The sequence below is a fragment of the Hibiscus syriacus genome, unplaced genomic scaffold, assembly GCF_006381635.1.
Source record: "Hibiscus syriacus cultivar Baekdansim isolate YM2019G1 unplaced genomic scaffold, ASM638163v2 tig00111402_pilon, whole genome shotgun sequence".
In the NCBI taxonomy this organism is placed as follows: Eukaryota; Viridiplantae; Streptophyta; class Magnoliopsida; order Malvales; family Malvaceae; genus Hibiscus; species Hibiscus syriacus.
The window spans coordinates 8,676,073-8,700,615 of NW_024063082.1; the positions used below are offsets into that span (position 1 = coordinate 8,676,073).

The 24,543-nt window shown below is 35.4% G+C and overlaps 1 protein-coding gene, 1 long non-coding RNA gene and 2 pseudogenes across 3 annotated transcripts; 3 read left to right on the plus strand and 1 right to left on the minus strand.

The window, feature by feature from the left end:
* Positions 1–3,807: 3,807 nt before the first annotated feature.
* LOC120161533 lies at positions 3,808–6,661 on the plus strand (the record flags this gene model as incomplete). Its single annotated transcript, XM_039171748.1, has 8 exons — positions 3,808–3,994; positions 4,103–4,289; positions 4,476–4,741; positions 4,912–4,940; positions 5,028–5,160; positions 5,721–6,241; positions 6,346–6,454; positions 6,528–6,661. Coding segments are annotated over 8 exons (1,566 nt in total), but the record flags the coding sequence as incomplete, so codon positions are not given.
* Positions 6,662–7,086: 425 nt separating this feature from the next.
* On the minus strand, positions 7,087–19,709 carry LOC120161574. 2 transcript variants are annotated; one of them, XR_005519488.1, is made up of 11 exons: positions 19,570–19,709; positions 19,059–19,138; positions 18,505–18,582; positions 11,388–11,468; positions 11,021–11,171; positions 10,583–10,672; positions 9,425–9,508; positions 8,343–8,932; positions 7,738–7,838; positions 7,525–7,604; positions 7,087–7,305 (listed from the first exon to the last, which is right to left on the minus strand). It is a non-coding gene; the product is annotated as an uncharacterized LOC120161574 (long non-coding RNA). The 2 variants fall into 2 exon arrangements; XR_005519487.1 differs by having other exon boundaries at positions 7,738–7,822; positions 8,341–8,932.
* Positions 19,710–19,928: 219 nt separating this feature from the next.
* Positions 19,929–21,790, plus strand: LOC120161573 (annotated as a pseudogene).
* Positions 21,791–22,386: 596 nt separating this feature from the next.
* Positions 22,387–24,523, plus strand: LOC120161572 (annotated as a pseudogene).
* Positions 24,524–24,543: the final 20 nt, after the last annotated feature.

The following is a 24,543-nucleotide window of genomic DNA, read 5'->3' on the forward strand; positions in this document are numbered from 1 at the left end:
ATTAAATGAAGAGAGGTTGTTTTATATATATATATATATATGTTGTTTTATATATATATATATATATATATGTTAAAATATTTAAATTATTTATAATTTTAAATCATGACCATTCTAATGTTATAACAATAACAATATTAACAAATTAAAGTTTGAACAATATTTATAAATTTTTTCTTTTATCTTATATTTCAAGCAAAATAATTTATGATTTATCAATAATATTTAATAGAAAACTATAAAAGTGAGATTTCATACATAAATATGAATTATTATAATGTATGTAATTGTTAAATTTATTTCACAAGCATGGTTTAAACAGTGATAAGAATTTCAATTTAAATTTTAAAATAAATAAATGAAACACATATTATGATTTTAATCTCATCGGTGAAAATACTTTTATTGACAATATACAAAATAATAAACTTATTTCTATAATTGATGTCTCAATTTTTTTATTGATTCATACTGTTCCTTGATAAGTCAATTTTTTTCATAAAAATAATATAATAATTAACAACTTATCAATTTATACCATTTATATTAATACTATCATTAATCTTTAATTAAATTAATGAACTAGTTAATAAAGATGTAATTTTGTTAAAAATATTAAAATAATCTTTCTTTCAGATAATAATTGGTATTATTATGTTAATATTAGGGTAAAATATAGTAATTGTCACTGAATTTTTCTAAAGCTTCATTTAGGCCCCCAACTTTTAAAACTTGCAATACAGTCCCCCAACATTTAGTCTGTTTGCAATATGCTCCCTGACCGTTTGACACCGCTACACTGCTGTTAGTATGTTTGCAATATGGTCACTGAACTTTTCAGGCACTTGCATTTAGCTCCCCCAACTTTTAAAACTTACAACATAGTCCTAAATTTCATTATAAACCCCAAATTTCTTTTTGATCTCGAATTTCCTTTTACGCTTCTCTCTTCTCATTTCCAGCGTAACTTTTCAATCGGGGATGCATGGGAATTTCTAATCTAACTTTGAATTATGTGGAGGTGTTGACTTGAATAAGGGTCCATTGAGAGAAGACCCGACCAAGAGACTATCGAGACCATCAACGATTCAAGGTGTAATGTTAGATACAGGTCATCTCAGGTGAAGCATAGATGTTCGATGAAATGTTTGTGAGAAAAAAATGGGGTTAGAAATGCAAAGTTGACAAATACTACTAAGATGAACTAAGTATCATTATTGAAAGTCACCAACAAAGTTGGAATTATTTTGTATAAATGGCATTTAATAATTTCTTCGTTTAATTATTGTGCTTAAAAATTTTCCAACAGATGATCAAATATAATGAAATTCAAACAGTGCATTCATCTCTCAGTCTCTTTCGCAACTCGAAAGGCATCATGACAGGGTCAAGTAGCTGCTCCAAATATATTATCCTGTCATGATGCCTTTCGAGTTGCGTGCATGCATAATTGTCTTCTAAAGCTATAATTCAATACAATTCAACTGTAAAATTTCCAAAACATGTAAAAAATTAATTCGTTCACGATATCAGTCCTATAATCAACATGAACTTATTAAAAAGAATGCGAGCTCACAAGACGCCGAAAACCACATGTCATATCAATACAATTCCAATTAAACTAGTACCAACAGTCTCTCGGACTGAGCGTGGCGATTTCACTATGTCGATACCCACAACCAATTCCATGATTTAAAGAAAAACCAAACAAGAAGATTGATAAAATTTAGCCTAGGACCCTATTTCACTTATATTCTGATGGACTGAATATCTTTCATAAGGAGTACTAAAGTTTGATTAAGAAGAAAGAAAGAAAATTAGATGGTTTTGGTTCAAAACTAACACTGAATATCTAGATCATTGACATGCAGTTCCAGAAACATAAAAATTTCAACAAAAAAACACACAATGCGAGCTGAAAATGGGAAAGTGTGAAAGAGGAAAAGCTTAATTCTGGATAGCCTAAAAGAAAAAATAAATACCTTCTTGCAAGTGAGGGGAGAGACTAAGAAATAAACACAATCGGTGTTGCATTCAAGCAATTATTCCTCCATTTTTTTTTGTAAATAAAAAACTGAAAGATAGAACACTGCTTGGGTTTACAATTTTACATGGCAAAAAATTGAAGAACAAAAAATCAAACGAGAGGTGGTGTGTTGTTTGAGATTTCATTATATTTGATCACCTGTTGGAAAATCTTTAAGCACAAGGATTAAACGAAGAAATTATTATATGCCACCAAAATAATTCTAGCTTTGTTGGTGACTTTCAACAATGACACTTAGTTCATCTTAGTAGTATTTGTCAGCTCTGCATTTTTAACCCAATTTTTTCTCACAAGCATTTCATCGAACATCTATACTTCACCTGAGATGACTTGTATCTAACATTACACCTTGAATCGTTGATGGTCCCGATAGTCCCTTGGTCGAATCTTCTCTCAATTGACACTTAGTCAAGTCAACACCTCCACATAATTCAAAGTTAGATTAAAATTTCCCATGCATCTCCAACTGAAAAGTCACGATGGAAATGAGAAGAGAGAAACGAAAAAGGAAATTTGAGATCAAAAAGGAATTTAGGGTTTAGAATAAAATTTAGGATTGTGTTGCAAGTTTTAAAAGTTGGGGGACCTAAATGCAAGAGCATGAAAAGTTCAGTGATCATATTGCAAACATACTAACGGCAGTGTAACTGCGTCAAACGGCCAGGGACCATATTACAAACAGACTAAATGTTGGGGGACCATATTGCAAATGGACTAAATGTTGAGGATTTTATTGCAAGTTTTAAAAGTTAGGGGATCTATATGAAAGATTTAGAAAAATTCAATGACCATTACTATACTTTACCCTTAATATTATTATTTTTATATGATTTTAAAATAATAAATTACTCATTTAAGAATTAAAGTTATGTTCAATTTAATTTACATCTATGGTCCTTAACATTCAATCTATAATTATTATTAAATAAACTTTATAAAAAATAATTTTTACATAAAATGTTTTCCTCCACATCCGGCGAAATTTAGCGTATTTTAAAAATTAATTAATTAGTTTTATTTTAAAGTATTTTCTTTAGCAGTTATTATAGATGTGTGAATTGCGTTTGAACATAAAAACTTGGTCGTTTTGATGACTTTATGATATTTCCATTTAAGACAACAAAATTAGACTGACCTTATCTAAATTCATGCACAAAACATGCGCTCCACTAATCAAATTAATTAGTAATAATTACAAATTAATTGTCAAAATCTTCGTTTTCTTTTTTTTTTATAAAAAGGTTCTTCACTTTTCCCTCCCTTTGTCTTTTTCTCTTTCTCGGTTAGTTTCTTTATATGCCTTCAAATGCAAAGAGAAAAAAATAGAGTGATCTTGAAGAAGAAAATGTCATTCAAAAAAATATTTTCTATGAATTTCAATTCCCTGGTATGTTATTCATTCTGGGTTGTAATAAATTTCTTTGTCTGGATGTTGAGAAAAACAGGAGAGTTAAACTTACTTTCTTCAATTCTGTGTTTCTTTATTGGCTTTGAGAGGTTGGGGTTTTACTATTTTTCTGTAAAGAAAAAATCTTTATGTTGGTAGGCTTTCATATTTTAACGAAATATATATTGATGATCTTCAAGTTTTAGTCCAATTCCACTAGAAAAAGGGTATCAGGATTGAATTTGATCAAGTTATTATGAAGATTTAACTTTAGGCCATTAAAATTAGGAATGAGATTAGGATTTAATCTGAATATTGGATTGTTCTTTCCCTTCTTACTGTACATTCATTGACTAAATCAATTTCTTGATGGAATATTATTGATTTAGAAGAGGCTTCAAGGGATAGAAAAAAGATTGATATTGATGGATTCAGGCTGATTGAGGCTTCAAAAGATGAACCAAAGCAAAAGGAAGAAGAAAAAAAGACTGATGGATTCGAGTCCAAGTATGATCTTCGCAAGAGTTTGGCTTGGGACAGTGCCTTTTTCACAAGTCCAGGTTCCTTTTTAAGCTTTCAAAATGACTGATAAATTTCCCAAGTAATTTCAACAACATTGTGAAGGCATTTTTCTCGTTATTGTTGCGAAATTCTGTTCATGTTCTTAGGAGTTTTGGATCCTGAAGAGTTGTTTGAGACTTCGAATATTAATGCTGGAGACAAGGGACACAATGAACCAAGTAGTTTTCCTTCAGAATCCATGACAGCAAGTAGAATCGGTGATTGCATTGCCCGGAGAAGTTTAGCTTGGGATGCTGCCTTTTTCACCAGTGCAGGTATGCTTACTTACACATGGTATAAATGAGTCCTTAGCAGCTTAGCCTCGAAAGGAAGGAGTCACATATATTGGGATTCAAGCTGCTTCTAAAGTGTGACTACATGAACCAATTTGCTAATCTCGGGTTTCTTGTTATAGCATATTCGTCTTGTCATATAGTTTTCCAGAGCTAATACTTACTTTCCACTTGTTTCAATGCTTAGGGGTACTGAATCCAGAAGAGTTGTCTTGGTAAACAATGGATATAGGAAGTCTGAAACTGTAACACATATACTTCCGGGAATCGAACAAGAGTTTTGGAAATCTACTGAATCAGACTCTACGTTGGATAGTGATTACTCCTTGTCAAGTCTTGAGATTGATCTTTTTGATGATATGAGAGCTTCAATGCAGAAGTCAAGCAAAGAATCCAATTTGTTGAATTCCAGTAGCAAACTTCAAAGTCAAACTGGCATTCCAAATTCCCATTGTGAGTATCTACTGCTTTGGACTATCTTCAGTGGGAACTTAACGGAGTCAAACAATAGATGCTTCTAGTTAAAAATAGTAACTTGAAGTTCATATGATTGTCTTACAACATGAATTGGTTCTTGAATTTTCTTTGCCTTGTGCTTATTAAGTCTGCTTTTTTCTTTGCAGTTTCAAAAAGGATGGATACTACTTCGAGGGTCTGTAGTTTTTTTTTCAAAAAAAATTGGGGTGGAACCAGACATTTTTTATGCCTTTTTGAGATTCATTCATTTAACAAATTTCAGGTTAAACCCTTTCCAGCTTCAGAAGGCCAAAAACTTCAGCAGATGGAGTGGGGAAGACAGCAAAAGAGGCCATCAATCCTTCAAAATCACATGTATGTTCAATTCAGAATACTGGTCCAGATTTCATTGCTATGTATCAAACAAATAGTGCACCTTAGCCATGTTTCAATTCGAAGCTCATATCATCAATAGTGCCTTCTAAGGAGACCTTAAAAGTGAAGAATTTTTCAGTATTTCCTTTTACATTTGGCAGTCTTGCATTCTCTCTATCCATATCGTTTTTGTTTTATTTTCTCTTATCTTGTATTGTTTCGTTCTTCACTTATGTTTTCATATAGTATTTGTTAAATTTCCATGCATGTCTCTTGAGTCGTATGAACCCGACCTTTACTTATATGACTGACATGGCTTCATTACTTATGGTTAAAAACAAAGCATGGTACTCGAGCCGGAGAACATGAGCCATCATCTTCCCTTAAGCTGTCCAAGGCATATGACCAGGCCAACCTTTCTCGCCTGGTGCAACCAAAAGGGCTTCAGCAGTCATAAACCAAACGAAAGTGAACAATAAAATCAGAAAAGCTGTATCTGGTAAAACTGTCATAAAGTTTTGGTTTTGTCATACAGTGTGTATGTTTCATTTCTTCCTTACATAAAATTGTTTTTGGACTTTCGTTTGATTGATGATTATAGGGAAAAACATATCAAAGAAACCTTGTATTGGTGACCGTGGTACACCATCTCCAGAACATCATCTTCACATTCCCACATCGCTTCTAAAATCTTTCAGGATCTGTTGTGGGCACAGTGCTTCCATTCTTAGAACCCCATGCTCTCTGAGAAGAAAGAATGATTTGGTTGCTTCGGACTCAGGTGTTCGGACCCCTACAAGATCCTTAACCCTACACAAAAGCAAACTGATAGATTCTTCTCAGCCAATTAGTTTACAGTCCACACCGAATTCTCTGAGAACATCACTTTTAACTTCCATTGATTGTTGGTCTTCTGAATCCTCAGCTTCTTTAGATCATGTCGGCACTGGGAACTGTTCTAGTGAGCAACTTGTTCCAAGCGGAAGCAAAGAAGCCAGGTTTCCACATCAAGATGTTTGCAGATTCTCAAAGGGAAGTTGTCATCTACTATCCACTGTTTCGAGAGAAGCAAAGCCTTCTGGCCTTCGACTGCCATCAACAAAGATTGGATTCTTTGAACCTGTTAGTCTCTTTTTCGATCTCCTTTTTATTTCATTGGCAAGTGAGTTTCTTTTTGGTTTGAACATCACAATCTTGCTGTTGAATGTGTTTTTTTTCACTGGCAGGGAAATTCCAGGGAATTAACTCCAAATGGTGTAAAGTTTCATTCTGGTTTGCACAATAGTTCTAAGACTAGAACTGGAACTAATCTCAATGGCACTCCAATAGAGCAAGGTATAGTAAACTTCAATCACCAAGAACATCAACAAGAACTGCAAACTTAAAGGAGAAAAAACTGCGTTTTCAGCAAAACGGAACCAGAAGTCTGGGGATATCGAGCCTGATGCGAAGCTTGAAGAAGAAAACTCTAGTCAGAAGTCAGATCTCTTGGGACTATTAAGAGTTCTCCTGCTTCAACTATCATGTCTGAAACTGAACTAACTTGTGACTCAGGTAACAGATTTGGCTTGAAAACTGACATTTCCGGATCATATGTGAAAGGAGATGATAAAGGTAAAACTCAAGCTAAGAGCCAAGTGGTTGAAAATCATCTCATGATCAAAACGAAGAGAATATTGCACTAAACCGTGATGAAAAAGAAAACAAACTTAGTTTCAAGAGCCAAGTGGATGTTTTAATAATCAGATTGAAGCCATTGATGTCAATGGGGATTAGAATTGTGAAATGTGAATCTGTATAGAGTGGTTAAAACATTCACTCCATCTGAAACAATGTAATTCAACATGGCAATTTTATGTTTATTTACCCTCATTTGAATCTGAAAACGGATTATGATCTTAAAAATATACGAAAAAAACTTGTAAAAGAAAGCATACCCATATCAAATGCATAGCTATACCTTAACATTCATCCTCAAGTATACCGGTTTCATTGGTTAAGGATAAATATCACACACCCAGTCGATGGGAAACATATTACAAAAGTATTTTAAACAATAAAAAGGAATTTTTCATCAGACCAAAGACCATGAAAATCAGAGCTGTCTGGATCTGCCAAGGAACCGGCAAATTCCAACAAATTCGGACAAACACAGGTTGCAGCCATGTTCTTACTCCTCACATCATCTACACAATAAGTTAGAAAGCATAAGAAGCCTGTCCCTATAAGTTAATTTAGTTTCCAGTTTTTGGATGATCAAATGCTAAGAGTTCACATATTTATAACTGAAAACAAGTTTAAAAGAAGCTTTCGATATTCGGAGATGATTTTATTTACTATGGTTTTTATGCCTGGAATATTATGATCCAGAAATCATAAAGTTTTAAGGATATGACGATAATCACCTTGAATAAGTCACCAAACATCCCTTGAAGGGGATTTCTACGCTGTACACCGTAGAACTTTTCTGCAATTCATCTAGCAACTGCACAATCATGTTTGTGTTAGAATCAGATACATGTAAGCTTTACTATATTCCAAAGAGATTATGAAAACAATACACAAAAAAAGGCGACTTGACATATATGAAAGCATTGAATGCAAAACTGATTGCACACCACGTTGAATGCAGGTTCTCTGTCTATGCTAGACTTGTAATTCACTCTCAACATATTAAAAAGAGGCAAGGCATCTCTTTCCAACCTGCATACCAAAGAGTCTTTAGAACAAATTATCAGGCAATATTAAATTTACCTAACATGGAAAGAATATGGTAGCCTAAATCTAAGCCGAAAACTGACTACGGTGATTTTAATTAAAAGTGAATAGAAATAATTGTCAGTTAGGTCAAAGTATGAAACATTAGTGGTTCTTTTATCCATGTTACTCGGACTGGGGTCTGAGTGGATATGAACATGTATCTGAGGTATATTCAATTAAAAGTCTGGATACGCGTTGGACATGGGTTATACCCTGATATCAGCAATGCCAAGGAAATGCAATACAACTATATAAACTATGGAAATGGAGGAAGTATATGCACTTAATATCATCCATAAACTAAATTGTTGAGAACAACGACTTCTGATAAAGCAGGCAGTATTATCAACATTACATGATACTCAACATTGCATCCACACCTACTTGTGCCTAGGATGGTAGGACCGTTCCCTATAAATATGGAGAATGAATCGATTAAAGAGAGAGGGAAAAATACTTACACTAGCAAGAGAAAAGTGATTAACTGAATCAAATCCGATTCGGGGAAATCAAGCTCCAAAGATTCCACTAGTCTCTTTAATTCATCCATAAGGTAATTTGCATCTCGGAGATTAACCATAGACAAGTACCATAATGTAAATGCCATTTTCTTTATTCATACAATTTGTTGCTACATTATTAACAAAGTAACAGTATCAAAATTTTAAAGTTTGGACCATATAAAGATTCAGAAAAGAAAAGGACAAATGAAAAACTAGATACCGTATCATAGAAGGAAATTTATAACCGTCTCATAGAAAAGAAATCCATTTGTAGTTTGGAAGTGGAACATGGCTTGTTAATAATCAATTTAAGTTTATAAATTACAAAGGACCACTTAGAAAAGGGAAACAATGAAATACATAATATCTTATGGACCGTAGAATTTTGACTTTGAGAAAAACTAAATTTAAGATGCGAGGTCAAGATTAAAGTCCTTTTCAACTGTACTGGCAATAGGAACAGTAAATTACAGGCAAGTGAGAAGATTTTCAGCAGGCTTACATAAGAAACTGCCTGTGCGATGGCTAGATCATCTTCACCGAGATAACACTGCATGGTTGAAAAGCATAGCAGTTGATTGCATTAATAAGTATCAAAGGAAAAGTAATGCCAACTGTTGATCATAGAGATGGAACTAGAAATCCAAGAAACTGATTGAGTCATACCATCTTCCATGCATTTTTTTATGGCCAATATTCTAATTCCTAAAATAAGCCTAGATTCTAACCCTAAACTTTTAATTATTTAAGCACTCGTCAGTAAAGAGGAAATTTGAGTAGCTTCGATGGCTCTAGTTGAGATTTTAGAATGGTAGGAGTCTTAGAAGTGACAAATTACTTTGAAGAATAATAAGAAACAGGCTTAGATGTAGAATCTCCCAGCATAAGTACGACATATGCAATCTGAAGATGATTGCAACTTTTCGAAAACAGGCAGTGAAAATTTTTAACTCCACAAGAAGGTATACGGGAATATGACTTTGATTTGTGTGCCTCGAACCATATTCATAAACCGGGGGGGGGGGAGAGAGGGGAAATTAACCTTGCCCATGAAATTTACTAATGTAGATGCAAACTTCTTTGGGTTGTTTCCTCTAACAAAATGATAGGACACTTTAGCCATGTTCTGCAAAAAAAGAAGGAAAATCACATAATTGTAGGCATCCAAAATCCACATGCATGTTAACTGATGAATGGACCTTTAAGATGCAAAGTGATGAAAAACAATGTACAAGAGGGCTTTTATGGAGGAAAAATTTGGAAGCATCTAATTTTATTTCCCAAGCATTATGATAAAACCAAAATAAACATGCCCAGTTGTTAGAAATATAGTTGATAATCTTAGAATTTTGGGGGGGATTATTAATTGGGTTGCAAGGACAGCTAATATGGACGCTGATGCTTTAGCAAAGGCTGGAATAGGCTAATTTTTATGTTGTTTGCATTCTAAGTTTTGTCTTTGATTCCTGTTAGGGTGGGTTTGTTGGCTGTTGTAAGGGTTATTCGAAGAGATCTCTAGGCTGTAATTAGTATTTTCTTTAATGAAAATCTAAGGCACTCTTTTCCTTCTTCCGCTGATTAAGGAGCCGTTTTCAAGCTCCATTAATCAAGAAGGAGGTTTTTAATGAGGCCTTCAAATCTTATAAAAAAAATAATAAAACCAAAATAAACGCAACTCCAATTACCCATAGCAAAATAAAGGTTCGATAGATGTAAATAAACTAGTTCAAACCAACAAGAAAAATCCGGATATCTCTATTGAGTACATAAACAACTTATGGTTGGTAGAGCAATTTGCATGTGCATTTCCACACATATTAGAATGAACTTAAGTGGCAGACCAGCCTTATCTCTCTGCAAGGAGTGCCCATACATAACATCCTGAGAGGCTGTTACCCTTTAATCTGAAGGATCCATGTCATGCTTTTACTGAAGTTATTACATTAAAAGTTTATTGGACTACATATTTTAATTATTAAAGTTGAGCACAGCACACATTTACACAAGATGAATGCCTCAGATAATATTAGTGTGTTATCTGCAAAACATTAACTTGGCCATTAGCGTACAATGCAAGTATTCCGCAAGCCATTAGGACCTTCAAATCAGAAAAAGATAAACTTCATCTAAGTTAAAGCAAGAGACAAGGAAAAATATGTTATTGAAGCAAAAGTAAAGTCAATTTTACTTCAAAACCTACCAACTCAGTAGATTCGGAATATATGTATTCTGCAGCATAACATGCAGTTGTGGATCACCGTTCCTGGAAGCACCAAACTCTGCAGACCACCTAAAACACAAATAATAAATTCCAAGGAAAAATGTAGTACCATTATTAAACGCAAATAAAAAGAGTCTTTATTCTTTCTGTTTTCATGGCTTTCATTTCCATATTATCTTAGTAAATTTTAAGTTCAAGATCATAACAGTACAATCTTATGCCTCACACATATTGCAAATGGGGGGCGGCTGTCATTCATCTATCAAATAAATGCAATCACTATAGATAATAGGACAAGGGTACAGACTGAGAAACCACATTATCTGCCTAGTAAATTCTCTCATGAAAACATAGCACACAATAATTAGAAGAAAGAAAATAGCTAATCAACAAAATAATATGGGAACGATGTCTCACTTTATAGCAGCTCTTATGAATGATGAACAACCTTCTAGACGTGTTTTTGCAGCCCCAAGAGCTTCATTAAGTTCTTGAACATCATCGTCATCTTCCATGTTACTAGGCAGTGGCACCTTCGGAAACACATTATAGATTTTCCTGACACGGTCTAAAATACACATTTTGTTATAATCACAACAAAAGAAATAGCAGAACCAAATTAACTAAACAGCTATATATAAAATAAGATAATCAACTATATGTTATTTTTCCATATCAAAGGCACCCAAGTCATTAGAATAAGGGAGCGTTCGTAAACCATTATCATAATTTGTGCTGATAAGAAAATCAAACTATAACTCTATAACACAATGCATGTACTGACCAAGGATATCTTCGCAATATGGAATTTTCCCTTTGACAAGTGCATCAACAAACAAAACTGCAAGCTCTGCCCCACAATAACCTGAAAAAATTTCACTCTGGTGACTTCCATGCAACGGCGATGAAGTAAAGGAAAAAAAATTAAGAAAAGCAGCCAACAAGGTCCTCATGCAGGTTTCATCACCTCTATTTCCACAACAGCACAATCATTTTAAGTAATTATAAAGTAAAAATGTAAAATCCAATCAAATTTATCAAATCAACATTCTTAACGTCTTTCTCATAGAGTATTGGCCTCCAGTAGATTGCTGATATATCTAGCCTTTGCTATACTAACTTGCATCATTCTTACATCCTATCATATTTGACTAGGAGGAAGGCCAACCATGCATGTAAAGTGTATTAATCATGAAATATTACAATTTCTGTATTGATGTCATCTTATATTTGTTCAAATCTTAAAAAAAACAAAATTCTAAGCCGATGATTGTGGTCGGGTTTATCGACAATCTTAGTAGAAGGGCCTCCCATCGTACGCTTAGGGAATTATTCTTAGTCCATGGTCCTGTTATGAGAGTTTTTATTCCAAGCCAAACTAGAAATCCGAAATACAGATTTTCCACTTTGCTTTTGTTCATTTAAGAGGGAGGAAGATCTGAAGAGGGTTGTTGATGAGTTTAACGGGATTGTGATTGATGGAAGGAAGATCTCAGTTAGTCCTGCCAGATTTAAGGATGAACATTCAAGGTCAAGGGTGTGCTTTCTTCTTCAAACAAGGTTGCTGGTCAGATTAATGCAGAATCTTCAAAATCAAGAGAAAGAGAAAACATTAATAGAAGCAGAAGGGATGATAGAACTTATAGGGATGCTCTGTTGTCTAATGGGAATAGAAGGGGGAACAATGATCTATTGTCTGAGGATATCCAGAGGAGGAATGTCAAGAAAAATATATCTGAGATGCATATCCCATCAGAAAGTGCCAACTGGGTGAAGAGGTCGTTAACAGGGATTATCAAATACTCTTTTCAAGTTGAGTTCATTCGGAATGCATTATTAAAAGAAGGCTATGATGTTCAAATTGCTAGATGGAGCTATGTCTGGAATTCTCGTGTGATAGTTCTTAAATCTCATGAGGAGATGCTGGAGTTATGGAGCAAAAAAGGAAGAGGTTTTAAAACAGTGGTTGAGCGAGTGGAAACTTTACTGAATGAAACCGGGGTACCAATGGCCTTTTGCATGGTAGAATTAAAAGGGGTTCCTTGTTATGCTGGAATGAACCTTCTTCGAGAAGTTGGCTGGTAGATGGGGCAGTGTGGTAGATATTCATGATAGTACAAGGAAAAGAGAAGACCTCACAATGGCAAGAATTTTATTGAAGGTGGAAAGTCCCTTTGATGTTCCAGAGGTGATTACTCTTGGATCGTATGGAAGATCATTCAAAGTAAGTATCAAGATTGGATCAGCTAGTGAGTATTCTAGTTCGTTTTTCAGTAATTTTCCGGTGGAGGATTCCGACGAGATATTTTTGAAGAGAGTATGTCTGAGAAGGATGAAGACAGATTGTTGTCAGTTCATGGGGAAGGTGAGACTTGCGCAGCAGGGAAAAATCGTCTGTCAGTGGACAATTGGATTGACAAGGGAGTGTTTCGTGTTTCTGGAGGAGCTAGTGAGGACAGACAGCTAGCAAGACTTTCCTTAGATAGGAAAGATATTAAATGTGGTTTGTCAGAAAGTCAGACTGTTGGGAATTTTAAAGTTGGTGAGTATGCAGGTTTGGGGATTAGAAGTCAAAATTATTCGGCTGATGGATCTCAGGCCCATTCTGAAGACTCTGGGTAGTCTGGGTCAAAATACTTTCGGGTTTCATTTCTAGGCCAGCATTTACAATTAATAAGTTTGGGGAATTGGTTGAAAACCTTCATTTATCAGGAAAAAACAGGGGAGTGTCCAATGTATTGGAGACGAGCCCAATTGTAGAGAAGTCATTTAGTGCAGAAATAGAGCCCGAAGAAGAAAATTTAAGACCGATGGAACTGGTTTCAACTAACAACTCAAGGGGGAGGCAGTTACATTGCTCTAGAAGAAAGTTCACAACAGAGAGTAATGTGCTGGAAACTAGAAGTCTGAGCAGTTGCAAAAGGGTATACAACAGGTCGAGGGAAAGAAGATACTGGTATGGGGATTTGTTGAACATCTTGTCTGAAACAGGGGGTACCATAGTTTAAGCAGAGGGAGCTAGATGTGATTCCAGTACTAAAAAATAAGCTCCGTTTATCAGCAGAGAACATTGATGATGGGAGTCTTTTTCCTTATCTTGACAATGGATCTGGGGGTGGGAGCGTAGAGAGGGAGATTGAAGGTTACTTTTCAGAAGGTGATTGCTTAAAGTCCAATTCTGGTTTGTTGATCAGAAGGATGAGAACAACTAAAAGGATCCTGTATCGAGAAGCCCTTGACCAGGTGAGCATTGATACAACATCCTTCTCAGCTTTTTCGATTCTATTGAAAGAAGCGGTAGAAACTTGGGAGGTTAGCAAGCTTTTGGGTGTGTCTTTTAAGGAAGGGAAAGAAGCCTTTTTGGAAAAAATCATAGCTTTAGAGAAAGGCGTGTGGGATTAATAAAGGTTTGGTTGATTGAGGGTTGTGTCTGCACCTATTTCCTTTTATGAAGATGACAAAGTTAGTAATATGTTCATGGAATGTTAGGGGCTTGGGGAAAAAACGAAAAAAAGAGGGTTGTTCAGAATTTAGTCACCAACTTTAATCCTACTTTTCTTTGGCTGCAAGAAACTAAGACTGAGAAATTTAGAAGGTCTTTTTTTAGGAGAAGTGGAATTAATAAGCTAAAAGGAATTTTGGAATCTCCTTCAGTTGGATCAGCGGGGGGCCCTGTTGTGTTGTTGGGATGACAATGTTTTTGAGCTGGAGAGTCAGTTTATTAGCAGGAGATTTATAGCTACTTTCGGTAAATTTCAGAGTAATAATTCCAGGTGTGGTTTCATCAATGTTTACGGTCCAGCAGTGGAGGAGGAGAAATCTGGTTTTTTTGAAGAATTAAGCAGTTTTCTTAGTGGACAGAATTATCCCGTTTGTGTGGGAGGGGATTTCAATGTCTATTTACAAGAGATGAGAAAATGGGAAGGGGTCAAAGTAGGAGTTCAATGGAGATCTTTAATGATTTCATTCTTCATACGGGCTTGATTGATCTCACTATGAATGGGGGTAGGTTCACTTGGTGTAATAACCAAGAGAATCCCACTTTTGTAAGATTGGACCGTTTTTGGTTGTCGCTTTCAAGAGTTGTTTCCGGGCATTTTGCAGTCTCTTCTACCAAGATCTTTGTCAGATCATAATGCTATAGTTTGGAGAATAAAGGAGTGGAACTGGGGTAGAAAATCGTTTAGATTATTCAATTATTTGATGGATGAGGGGGTTTGAGGATCTGGTTGTTCTTCTATTCAGAGTGGTAAGGATAGTCAGAAGAAGGCAGGCGTTTTTAGTCTGATGAGGAACACCAAACATGCAATTAAGAAGTGGTCTGGAACAGAGATAAGTATCCAGGAGCTTTGATTTCTGAGTTAGAGAAGAAAATTTCGTTGATAAAGGATGATTCAACAGAAGCAAGGAATGCTCTACTAAATACTTCCATTCGTTGAAAAATTTTAGAGCAGAATTGTGGAAGCTTCACAAGATTCAGGAGCAGATCTGGTTTCAATACTCGACTAATTGGATTGTAGATGGGGATCGCAATACTAAATACTTCCATTCTTGTGCTACGATTAGGAATAAAAGGAATGCTCTACTTGCTTTAAATTTCAAAGGGGAAACAGTTAAAGATCCAACTGCAATTAAGGCCATAGTTAAAGAGTATTTTTTTAAGATCTATAATGAACGAACTACGTTAGAAATTGATGATTTGAATCTAGATTTTCCCAGAATTTATTTGGGAGCAGAATCAGTTCTTAGAGCAGGAGTTTCTGAGGAGGAAGTTTGGGATGTTGTGAACTCTTGTGGTAGTAACAAAGCTCCGGGTCCTGATGGCTTTAATCTGGGATTTTTCAAGAGGTTTTGGCAAGTCCTTAAGGTAGATATTATGAAATTCTTTCATAATTTTTACTTGGGGAAGGAATGGGAACATGGAGTAAATCACACATTCATCACTCTTATTCCTAAGATTTCAAACATTGGTGGTCGGACGATTTTAGATCTATAAGCCTAGTTGGTGGATTGTATAAGATACTCTCTAAATGTCTGTCAAGAAGATTTAGGAGTTGCATTTCAGATTTGATCAGTCCAAGTCAATTCGCTTTTATCCTCGGTCGGCAAATCCTGGACTGTTTCTTATAGCCAATGAAGGGATTGACTTTTGGAGGAAGAATGGTTTAAAAGGTTGTGTTTTTAAGGCTGATTTAAAGAAGGCTATGATACTCTTGACTGGCCTATTTTGTTCAGAATAATGAAGGAAATGGGCTTTGGTTCTAGATGGATAGGTTGGATTTCGAAATGTATCACATCAGCAACTGTTTCAGTTTTGGTGAACGGGGTCCCTACCGAGGAAATTCCAATGGCGAGGGGTCTTCGGCAGGCTGTTCCTTGTCTCCATTATGTTCAATATAGTTGGGGAACTCTTGAATCTATTAATACTGAAGGCTTTTCAGGGGGCTTTTTTCGGGTTTGGTCATTAGAAAAGAGGAGAGGAATTTTAATTTAACTCATTTGCAATTTGCGACTTATTATGTTCTGTGGGGCGTCGAAAAACAGATCTTGAATGTAAAGAGGGTGCTTCGGGTGTTTGAGATATTTATGGTCTTCAGTTGAATTTAAAGAAGTGTAAATTATTTGGGGTGAACTTAAAGGAAGAGGAAATTAAGGATTGGGCAGCTATGATTGGATGTTCAGTGGGCTCTTTTCCCTCAGAATATTTGGGACTCCCTCTAGGTCCACATAGGAACTCCAACATTCTATGGGATCCAGTGGTTCAAAGCTTTAATAAGAGGTTAGCGGGCTGGAAAGCTCCTCTCTGTCACTGGCAGGCAGGCTAGCTCTAATTAAATCAGTTCTAAGCTCACCCTATATACTTTTTGTCAATGTTCAAGGTTCCAGCTTCAGTTTACAAGACTCTAAATTCTATTATGTCAAATTTTTTATGGGGTGGTGGAGATGGGAAAAAGAAGATCCATTGGGTAAGCTGGTCCGACGTTTGTAAACCAAAAATTGAAAGAGGCTTGGGGTTCCTAATTTAAATGTGGTGAATAGGGCACTTTTGGAAAAGTGGGCTTGGAGGTTTGCTATTGAGGGGAGGCGGTTTGGAGGGAAATGCTCTGCATCAAATATAAATTGGACCCTTCATTGATGCAGTTCGACAGTAAAGTTTCTCCTAAATTTTCTTGGATGTGGAGAGATATGGGTGAGTAATCATTATAAAGCTGATTCGTTGGGCTGTAGTATCAGAGGTAAATATAGCTATAAAATTGGCAATGGGAGGAACATTGTTTTGGCAAGACAATTGGGCAATGGATCCTTTGATGGTATTGTTCCCTAGACTATTTCTATTGCAGTGAATAAAGCAGAAGATTATTTCAGTTTGGGGAGTTCAGTTAGGGGTTGGATTGGAACGTTCAGCTGAGGAGAGAGTTGAATGACTGGGAATTTGAGCAATGGGCGAATTTGATGGCTGTTATCTCTGATTTTCTATTTCATCTGATGCCGCTAATGGACTTTTGGAAGGGGACGGAGAAGGGGTTTTCACTGTGAAATCATGTGTCAAACTATCTTATTCGGGTTCCCCGATTCGGAGGAAGCTAAATTTGGAAGTCTAATGTTTGGAGGGGTCTGTTGCCTCCAAGAATAGAGACTTTTCTTTGGCAAGTTATCTTAAAGAAGTTGGCAGTGAAGACAGCTCTGGTTAAAAGAGGTGTTCAGGGCATAAATGATACTTTGTGCTCTTTTTGTAATCTAGAAGAAGAGTCTTCATCGCATTTATTTTTTATGTTCGGTTGTTTGGCCAATTTGGATGAAATTCTTGGGCTATTGGAATTTCAGTCTGTTTTCATGCAGATGCTAAAAGATTCCTATTGGCTTAGAATGACTTGAAGACCAACTCTCTTATGGTCATTATACCTGGAGCTGTTTATGGACAATTTGGAAGACCAGGAATTTTATAGTGTTTGAAGGAGGGAAGCTTGATCGAGAGAGAGATTTCTTTCTAGCAAGGTGCAGGCTTGCTTCATGGTTTCTAGCTAAGGCAACTCATATTACTATTTCCAAGGATGATCTTATTGCTGACCCTTCCTTAGTGGATTCCTACGTCCATTCTAATCGGATTTCAACCATGTTTCCTTGGTCCCTCCTCCAAAAGGTTTATTAAACTTAATGTGGATGCGGCTACTTCGAGTGATTGGAAGGGGAGTGGTTTAGGTGGTATTTTGAAAGACATGTCTGGTTCGATTCTTGGCTCCTTCAAAGAGCCTGTTGGTTGGGCCCCCAACTTTAATGGAATTGAAGGCTATCCTAAAGGGTTTAGATTTTATGAATCTATTTGTCATAGGTTTAAAGAGAGATTGATTATTGAGAGTGATAGTAAGGTGGCAGTTGGTTGGGTTAAGGATGTGGTCTCTTGTCCTGTGTTTATGTTCAATTGTTAAAGACATTATTCAAAAGCTTAGTGTTATGTAGGTTTTATTAGTGGGTTAGTAGGACAGCCAAATAGAGGCGGATGTCCTAGCTAAGGTTGGTTGGTTGAATATGTTCTGTTAAGGGCTGTTTTTCTGGTTTTGTATCTTGAGGGAGATTAGTTTGTATTACTTTGTTATATTTGAGTTTAATGAAATCTAGGCACTCTTTTCCTCCTTGTGTGGTTAAGGAGCTATTTTTAAGTTCCGTTAATCACGAAAGGGGTTTTATTGAGGCCTTCTATTCCTATAAAAAAAATGATTGTCCCAAGGAAATAAAACAAAATACAGTAGTATCCATTATCCAATCATCAATTCATCCTGGGACCAAATTTCAAACAATCTATGTCAACAACATAATGCTTTTGCACAAAGCATTAAGGAAAAAGGAAAAAGAACTTGACTGACAAGCTCTGAAACAATATCACTGAAAGGGAAAATAATAACCTGGCCATGCTTCAACTGGAGGCATGCACCTGACTCAAGCAAATCCAAGGCCTCAGAATATCTTTCAGCAGATACATACTGAAATAAAACATGCATGTTTTGAAATGAATGTCAAGTCTTCCGAAGTAAACAAAAGTTCAAACATGGTAATCATTCTTAAATTTGTCCCAACTGAAAAATTCGTAAAAAGAAAACAAAGGAACAAAACATTAAGTCATATTACTGGCTCCCTTAACAACTAAGATAGAAATCCAAAGCAAAGTTGAAAACAAAGAATGCCACTAGCAGAGTCCCATAATCTACTCAAGCATACAAGCCTTTAATCCAACCATAAGGGGATATGTGCCATTAAGCCCCATCTAAGACTCTAAGCACAGGTAATGCCTATGTTGCTTAGGCTCTTCATTTTTTTTTCTGGTGAAGTCCCCTTGCTTGACATGTATAATAGGCACGGCTTTCCAACCCTACATGCTTCCGGGCAACAGAGACTAATATCTGTCTAGATATTTGAAACTCTAAAAGAACATAAATTTGAGAATTGCAGATAGTCATACCGTGCACTTATAGATTTGTACATCTGCTGAGCCCCATAGAAATTACCCTCATTTATAGCTTTCTCTAACTTATTAATATTCTGCATTTCATATCAAAAGAAAAAATTAAATCAATAAGAAATTATCATTCACCATAAAAATAAAGCACAATCACACTTAAATAAAACTACAATTTATCATTTTACTCCTGATTGAAAAGCAAGGGTTGTTTCTTTCAAAGAAAAAACTTAAACATGTAAATACTACAAACTAATAGCTAAAAATATCAAAAGGTTTCAAATTTCACTCTTTTTAATGAAACATTCCATTCCTCCAGCATCCAGCACCCCTATTTTCTCAGCAACCAAACAAATTGGAAAAAATACATAAATGTTAAAATATTTCCAAATTATCAATTTGTTCTTCCCCCCAGATTTCAACGAAATAAATGATGGGTATTTCCATTTTTCACTAAAATATTTTTTTTTTTGAAAATAAAAACACAAAAGTAATAGAAATAGAAAATGAATACCTCCTGAACAGGAGGGAGTGTGGCTCTTCGGAGTTTCTCTCTTGACATTTTCCCTCGATTTCCTCTTTCACTTCTTCTATGGATATAAAGTACTGAGTTTTCTTTATTATTTAAGAAAGATCTGGTTTCTATTGTTTTTCTACTTCGTTCGACATCTTCGAATTCATAAACACAAGAGAATCCAGACAAGTCGAAATGGGCTGGGCCTTTTTCAACAAATGGCATGGGCTTTTTTATCTTTTTATTCTTTCATAGGTGAAATAAAAAAAACCGTAAATTTCAAATAAAATATAAATAATAAAGCAGTAAAGAATTTTTTTTAAAGCTCTCGTCTAACGGAGGTAATTCCTTATCTCCACTTGGGAACTTCATTATTGGTTTCTTCTTTCATGTTTTGTGTTAATCTTTAGTTTAGGCCATTTCAATTTCTGGGTTTGTTTTAAAAGTGAAATTGGTGAAGAGTAGATCTCAACCAGACTTGTTAACTTATTCGTACTGTTCGATAAAATGCCTGAGAGAGAGTGTTAACATCGCTTAATGTTGACATTGTGAACCCCCCCCCCCCAACAAACAAAAAATAAATAAAAATTAAAGGGCTCGACAATGGGTTCTCAGCAAGCTTTGAAAGCATTCAAAGCATATCGTGATCTTCTCAAAGCAGTGAAAAAGCATTGGAAAAGAAGAGTATAAGAAGCATTTTAGCGAGTATAAACTGAACAATTCAGAAAGAACAGTCAACTTTCAGACCCTTCCTTGGTTTCCCAAAGGATCCAGCTTCCCAATAATTATACGTATTTACTTAACTGTGTGCATCATCACAAGGTAATTGCTATCCTTCCATGATATGCTTAAACTCCCTCTGATTGTTGCTATTTTTCACGTTTCTTTAGAATTCTTAAAAGTGTGTATACGTAATAGAAACTCATTTTATTAATTTATTTCAAATTATTGAAAGATATGTTTATACTTGTATTGAAATGCCCTATCGCTTCTTGATTCAAAATAAAATTAAAACTGGAAAACCAGAAATCAAAAGGATTCTAAATCTACTAGTTTAGCATTGTTTGTTGCTTGTTGGACCTATGCTAGGTGGACTCGGTTGTATGTGTGGGATATGAGCTTTGTGCCACTTAGTTGTGTGACCCAAATTCTTTTTGATCGAACCCAAGATGGTTAGGAAGAAACTCACTTAAATTATAAGTTAAATACGTATAGAACTCTACTTTCCCTTTGCACGCTGATGAAGAATAGGAGAATAAATTTGAGTAGATTTCTTTCTATGCAAGTTTACTTTATAAACCCTAAACTTATCCCTATGAATAGATATTAGGATTAGGGTTAAGATGTAAGTTGATTAAACCCTAAATCACGAGACAGAGATCTTCTTGTACTCTTTTTTGACATGGTGAATTTTCTGTTCTTCTGTCCGTGGTTTTTTCCGAAAGGATTTTTCCACGTTAAATCTTGGTGATATTTATTTTGTGATTATTTTACATTTGTTATTATCATGCTTACATTATTACAGTCCTAACACGGGAATCTTCAATCATTTCAAAAGTTTTTCTTGGGATGGTTCTTGGAAGACCATATCCAACATTTGGATACATTTGATGGGAATGTGGCATGGTTTCTCTAAGACGTGGATATATACACGGCTTTCTTTTCATCCAAGGATTAATAGAAGGCTTTAAGATGCTGTCATTGATTTCTCTATTATATTAGTTATGGTTTACTGTTCTCTTATCCTTCCTGTATGGACTATGGTATTTATATACTTCCATGTTACCAGCAAGCGCATCATTTTTGTACTTCTAAATGGAAGACTTTTTCTAGAAGAAACAAATGTGATTTTCTTCGCGTTTTGTTATTTATTTGGCAGGAATTATTGTTCACTTACAACATTGCGGTAGATAGGTCGGATGAAATGAAAAGAGTATTTGGAAAATCAGCTGCAAGTTTTGGTCTTAAGCTTCCTGAGGTGTATCAGCTTTGATATCAGTGGATGATAATTTTCTTCGTCTTCTTCGTCTAGTGGAGAATAATATTGCCTCCATTCTATAAATATCGGATATTCAATTCAAGTAGAACTGATTGAAATCCTGGTTGTTGATTTGTTTTCGTATGATGTTTGATTGAACTTGTTAATGCTGCTTGCGACTTTAAGAGGTAACGAGAAACCGTCTGGTTTCATATGTCGACGATTTGAGGCCAAGGGGTAGGGAGACAGTTATCTGTTTTTCATATGTTAGTTTCTATGCGACAAGTTGGTTTTTTATCTTATCCAAGATGTTCTGCACGATGTGTTGTAACTCGAAACTGTTGATAATAATGAGTTGTCCATTGGGAGCACGTTTGTTGTGTTTTGCGTTTGGCATCCGTATGCTTCGACAGGAATGTTCATATTGTGGTTATTTTGTCAACATCAGTATCATGAGCTTTGTAGGTTTTAGAACACACCATAACATGATAGAAAGCATTCTTACCAACAGAAATCAGCTACAAGCGTATTTGTTTCGCAGATCGAACCGAATTAACCGGTTTGTTTCCCTGGGAATATCCACGCCTACCATTTTTTCTAGCACCATATTTGCTCAACTAGAATGTGGTAAACATTTACTTGTAAATATTATTTTCGAAATCGATAATTAAACCGAATTAACCGTGGATTAATCATGAGTTGGACAACAAGTATTTGAATAAAGTCCAACACAATCCAATTGGTTGACACATAGACCCCATATATCACGAGTTGGACTAGTGGCATTTGAATAAAGCCCAAAATAAGTAGATCGAACCGGTCGGGTAAAATCTTCAAATTCCAATTTTGTCCATCACGAAGAGTCGAAATTTCTCATTTAAATATCATTTCATCTCGCTAACGAGAAGCAGCAGCCATTCTTATCAGTCATCACCTAGAACTTGGAGGAAAAAGAATTGCTTTTGGGAAGCGTTAGAGTGCGAGAAAAATGAGCGGAACAGGGAAGAAGTAGTCGATGTGGCTTTCAAAGCGTCAAAGAACATTGATTGGGAAGGGATGGCGAAGCTTTTGGTCTCCGATGAGGCTTGCAAAGAGTTCGCCACTATTCGTCGCACTTTTGATGAAGTTAACTCCACTTTGCAGACCAAATTCAGCCAGGTTAGGGTTCTCTTTTTCTAATATCAGATTCCTTTTTTTGGCCTTTTGAATTAAATGGATTAATTTATATTAGATCTTCAGGGTTTTGATGGATTTTTTGGTAATTTTAATATATTTTATTGAAAGATAATTGTTTTTGAAGACTTTTTTTTGTCATTAGGTTGATTATTCATTTTGTGCTTGGGTAATATTCTTACAACTGTGAATCCTAACTTGGTAATAATCTGATTTTGTTAAGCAGGAACCTGAACCTATTGATTGAGAATATTATAGAAAAGGAATCGTCTCACGCTTGGTAGATATGTACAAAGAGGCTTATGAAAGTAAGTTTATTTGATGATTGTTATGTTTTGGGTTTATTTTCTGTTCTCTTAATGCTTGGATCTGCTGTAGGTTCTTAAAAGCATAAATGGGTACATGCCTCGTATTTGAGGTCGTCCCATGGTTGCAGCTTCCTCAATTTGTGCTTTGGATTCACTTTTGCTTAAACTCTTTCGTTTCATTGTTTGGGGTGAAAAACTAGGGAAGGGGAATTGAATTTGACAGCCGTTCTTTGATTGCAGATATCTTTCATCTTTCTTAGACAATTTCCAACTTTGCATTGATTATCTAAAAGCTAAGACAGAACCAATTGCCAAATAAGGATGATGCATTTATGGTTGTTATACAATTTGCTCAGGAAGTTCTTAAATTTGATTCTCTTGTAAAATGCTGCAATGGTTTTTGGAACATGCCATGCGTAGATCTTTCATTTCATACTAATACTATGGTAATCAGATTCTCCAGATTAACCGAGACTCTCATTATTCTGTGCTTTGGATGTTTGATATAAGATGAAGTTCAATCTGGCCTTTTTTTATAAAGGAAAATGGTTTGCTCAAATCACTGAACCAAAAGACTTTCAAATTTCTTACAGTAAGATGTCCCCTGATCACCGCCTAGCAATTAACCATATTAATGAGGCTCCAATTTCAAAGCTTCCTTGGCATATTGGTTGGGTATAACTTATTAAATAGTGTAGTTTCTTTGCCTTGATTATATCATTTTTTGGAGCTGTATTGTTTATGTGTGTATTTTGAGGGTTTTGTATTCATTGTTCTCTTTTTGCCTACATTGAATTTCATCTTCTTTACACCTTTTATATGCTGTGAAGGTGTTGAGATCCCCAAGTTTGTTGACACAGCCACTCCTCAATACAAACCAAAATTTGATGCCTTGGTGATTACTATGGAGATGCTTGACCCGCTTTTAACTTTGTCTTAGGTTTTTTTTTGTATGTGATATGTGTATTTACTTGTGTTTACAAGTTGGTTGAATTGAAAAGAAGAGAAATCTTTGAAAGAGTCTGAACGTTTGGAGAAAGAAATTGCTGAGGTACAAGAACTAAAGGTAATCGCAAACTGCTCCCCTAATGAATGCTTCTTTATTGTAACTGTAGACTGTGGTTGCAATTGTTGATTTTATTTTTTAAATTATCCTTTATTTGAACAGCAAAAGATTAGCACCATGACAGCGGACGAGTACTTCGAGAAACACCCCGAGCTGAAAAAGAAATTTGATGATGAAATCCGGAACGACAACTGAGGCTATTGAGACATCTTTGGTAATATGAGTCAAGAAAACAGTCGGTTGAACTTTGTTTCTTCTTCCGTTTTACACCAAATGATGATTACCAAAACCCTCATTTTGTGTTGATTTGGTTGATCTTTTTGTTGGAAATGTTGGGATCCAATAATAATCCACTTGAGAACTAAAGTGGATATTGTAAGACGCGTTTTCATTCAAGTTGCATCCATTTCCATGGGCAACATTCTTTCATCTGTCTTATTTCCGATCAA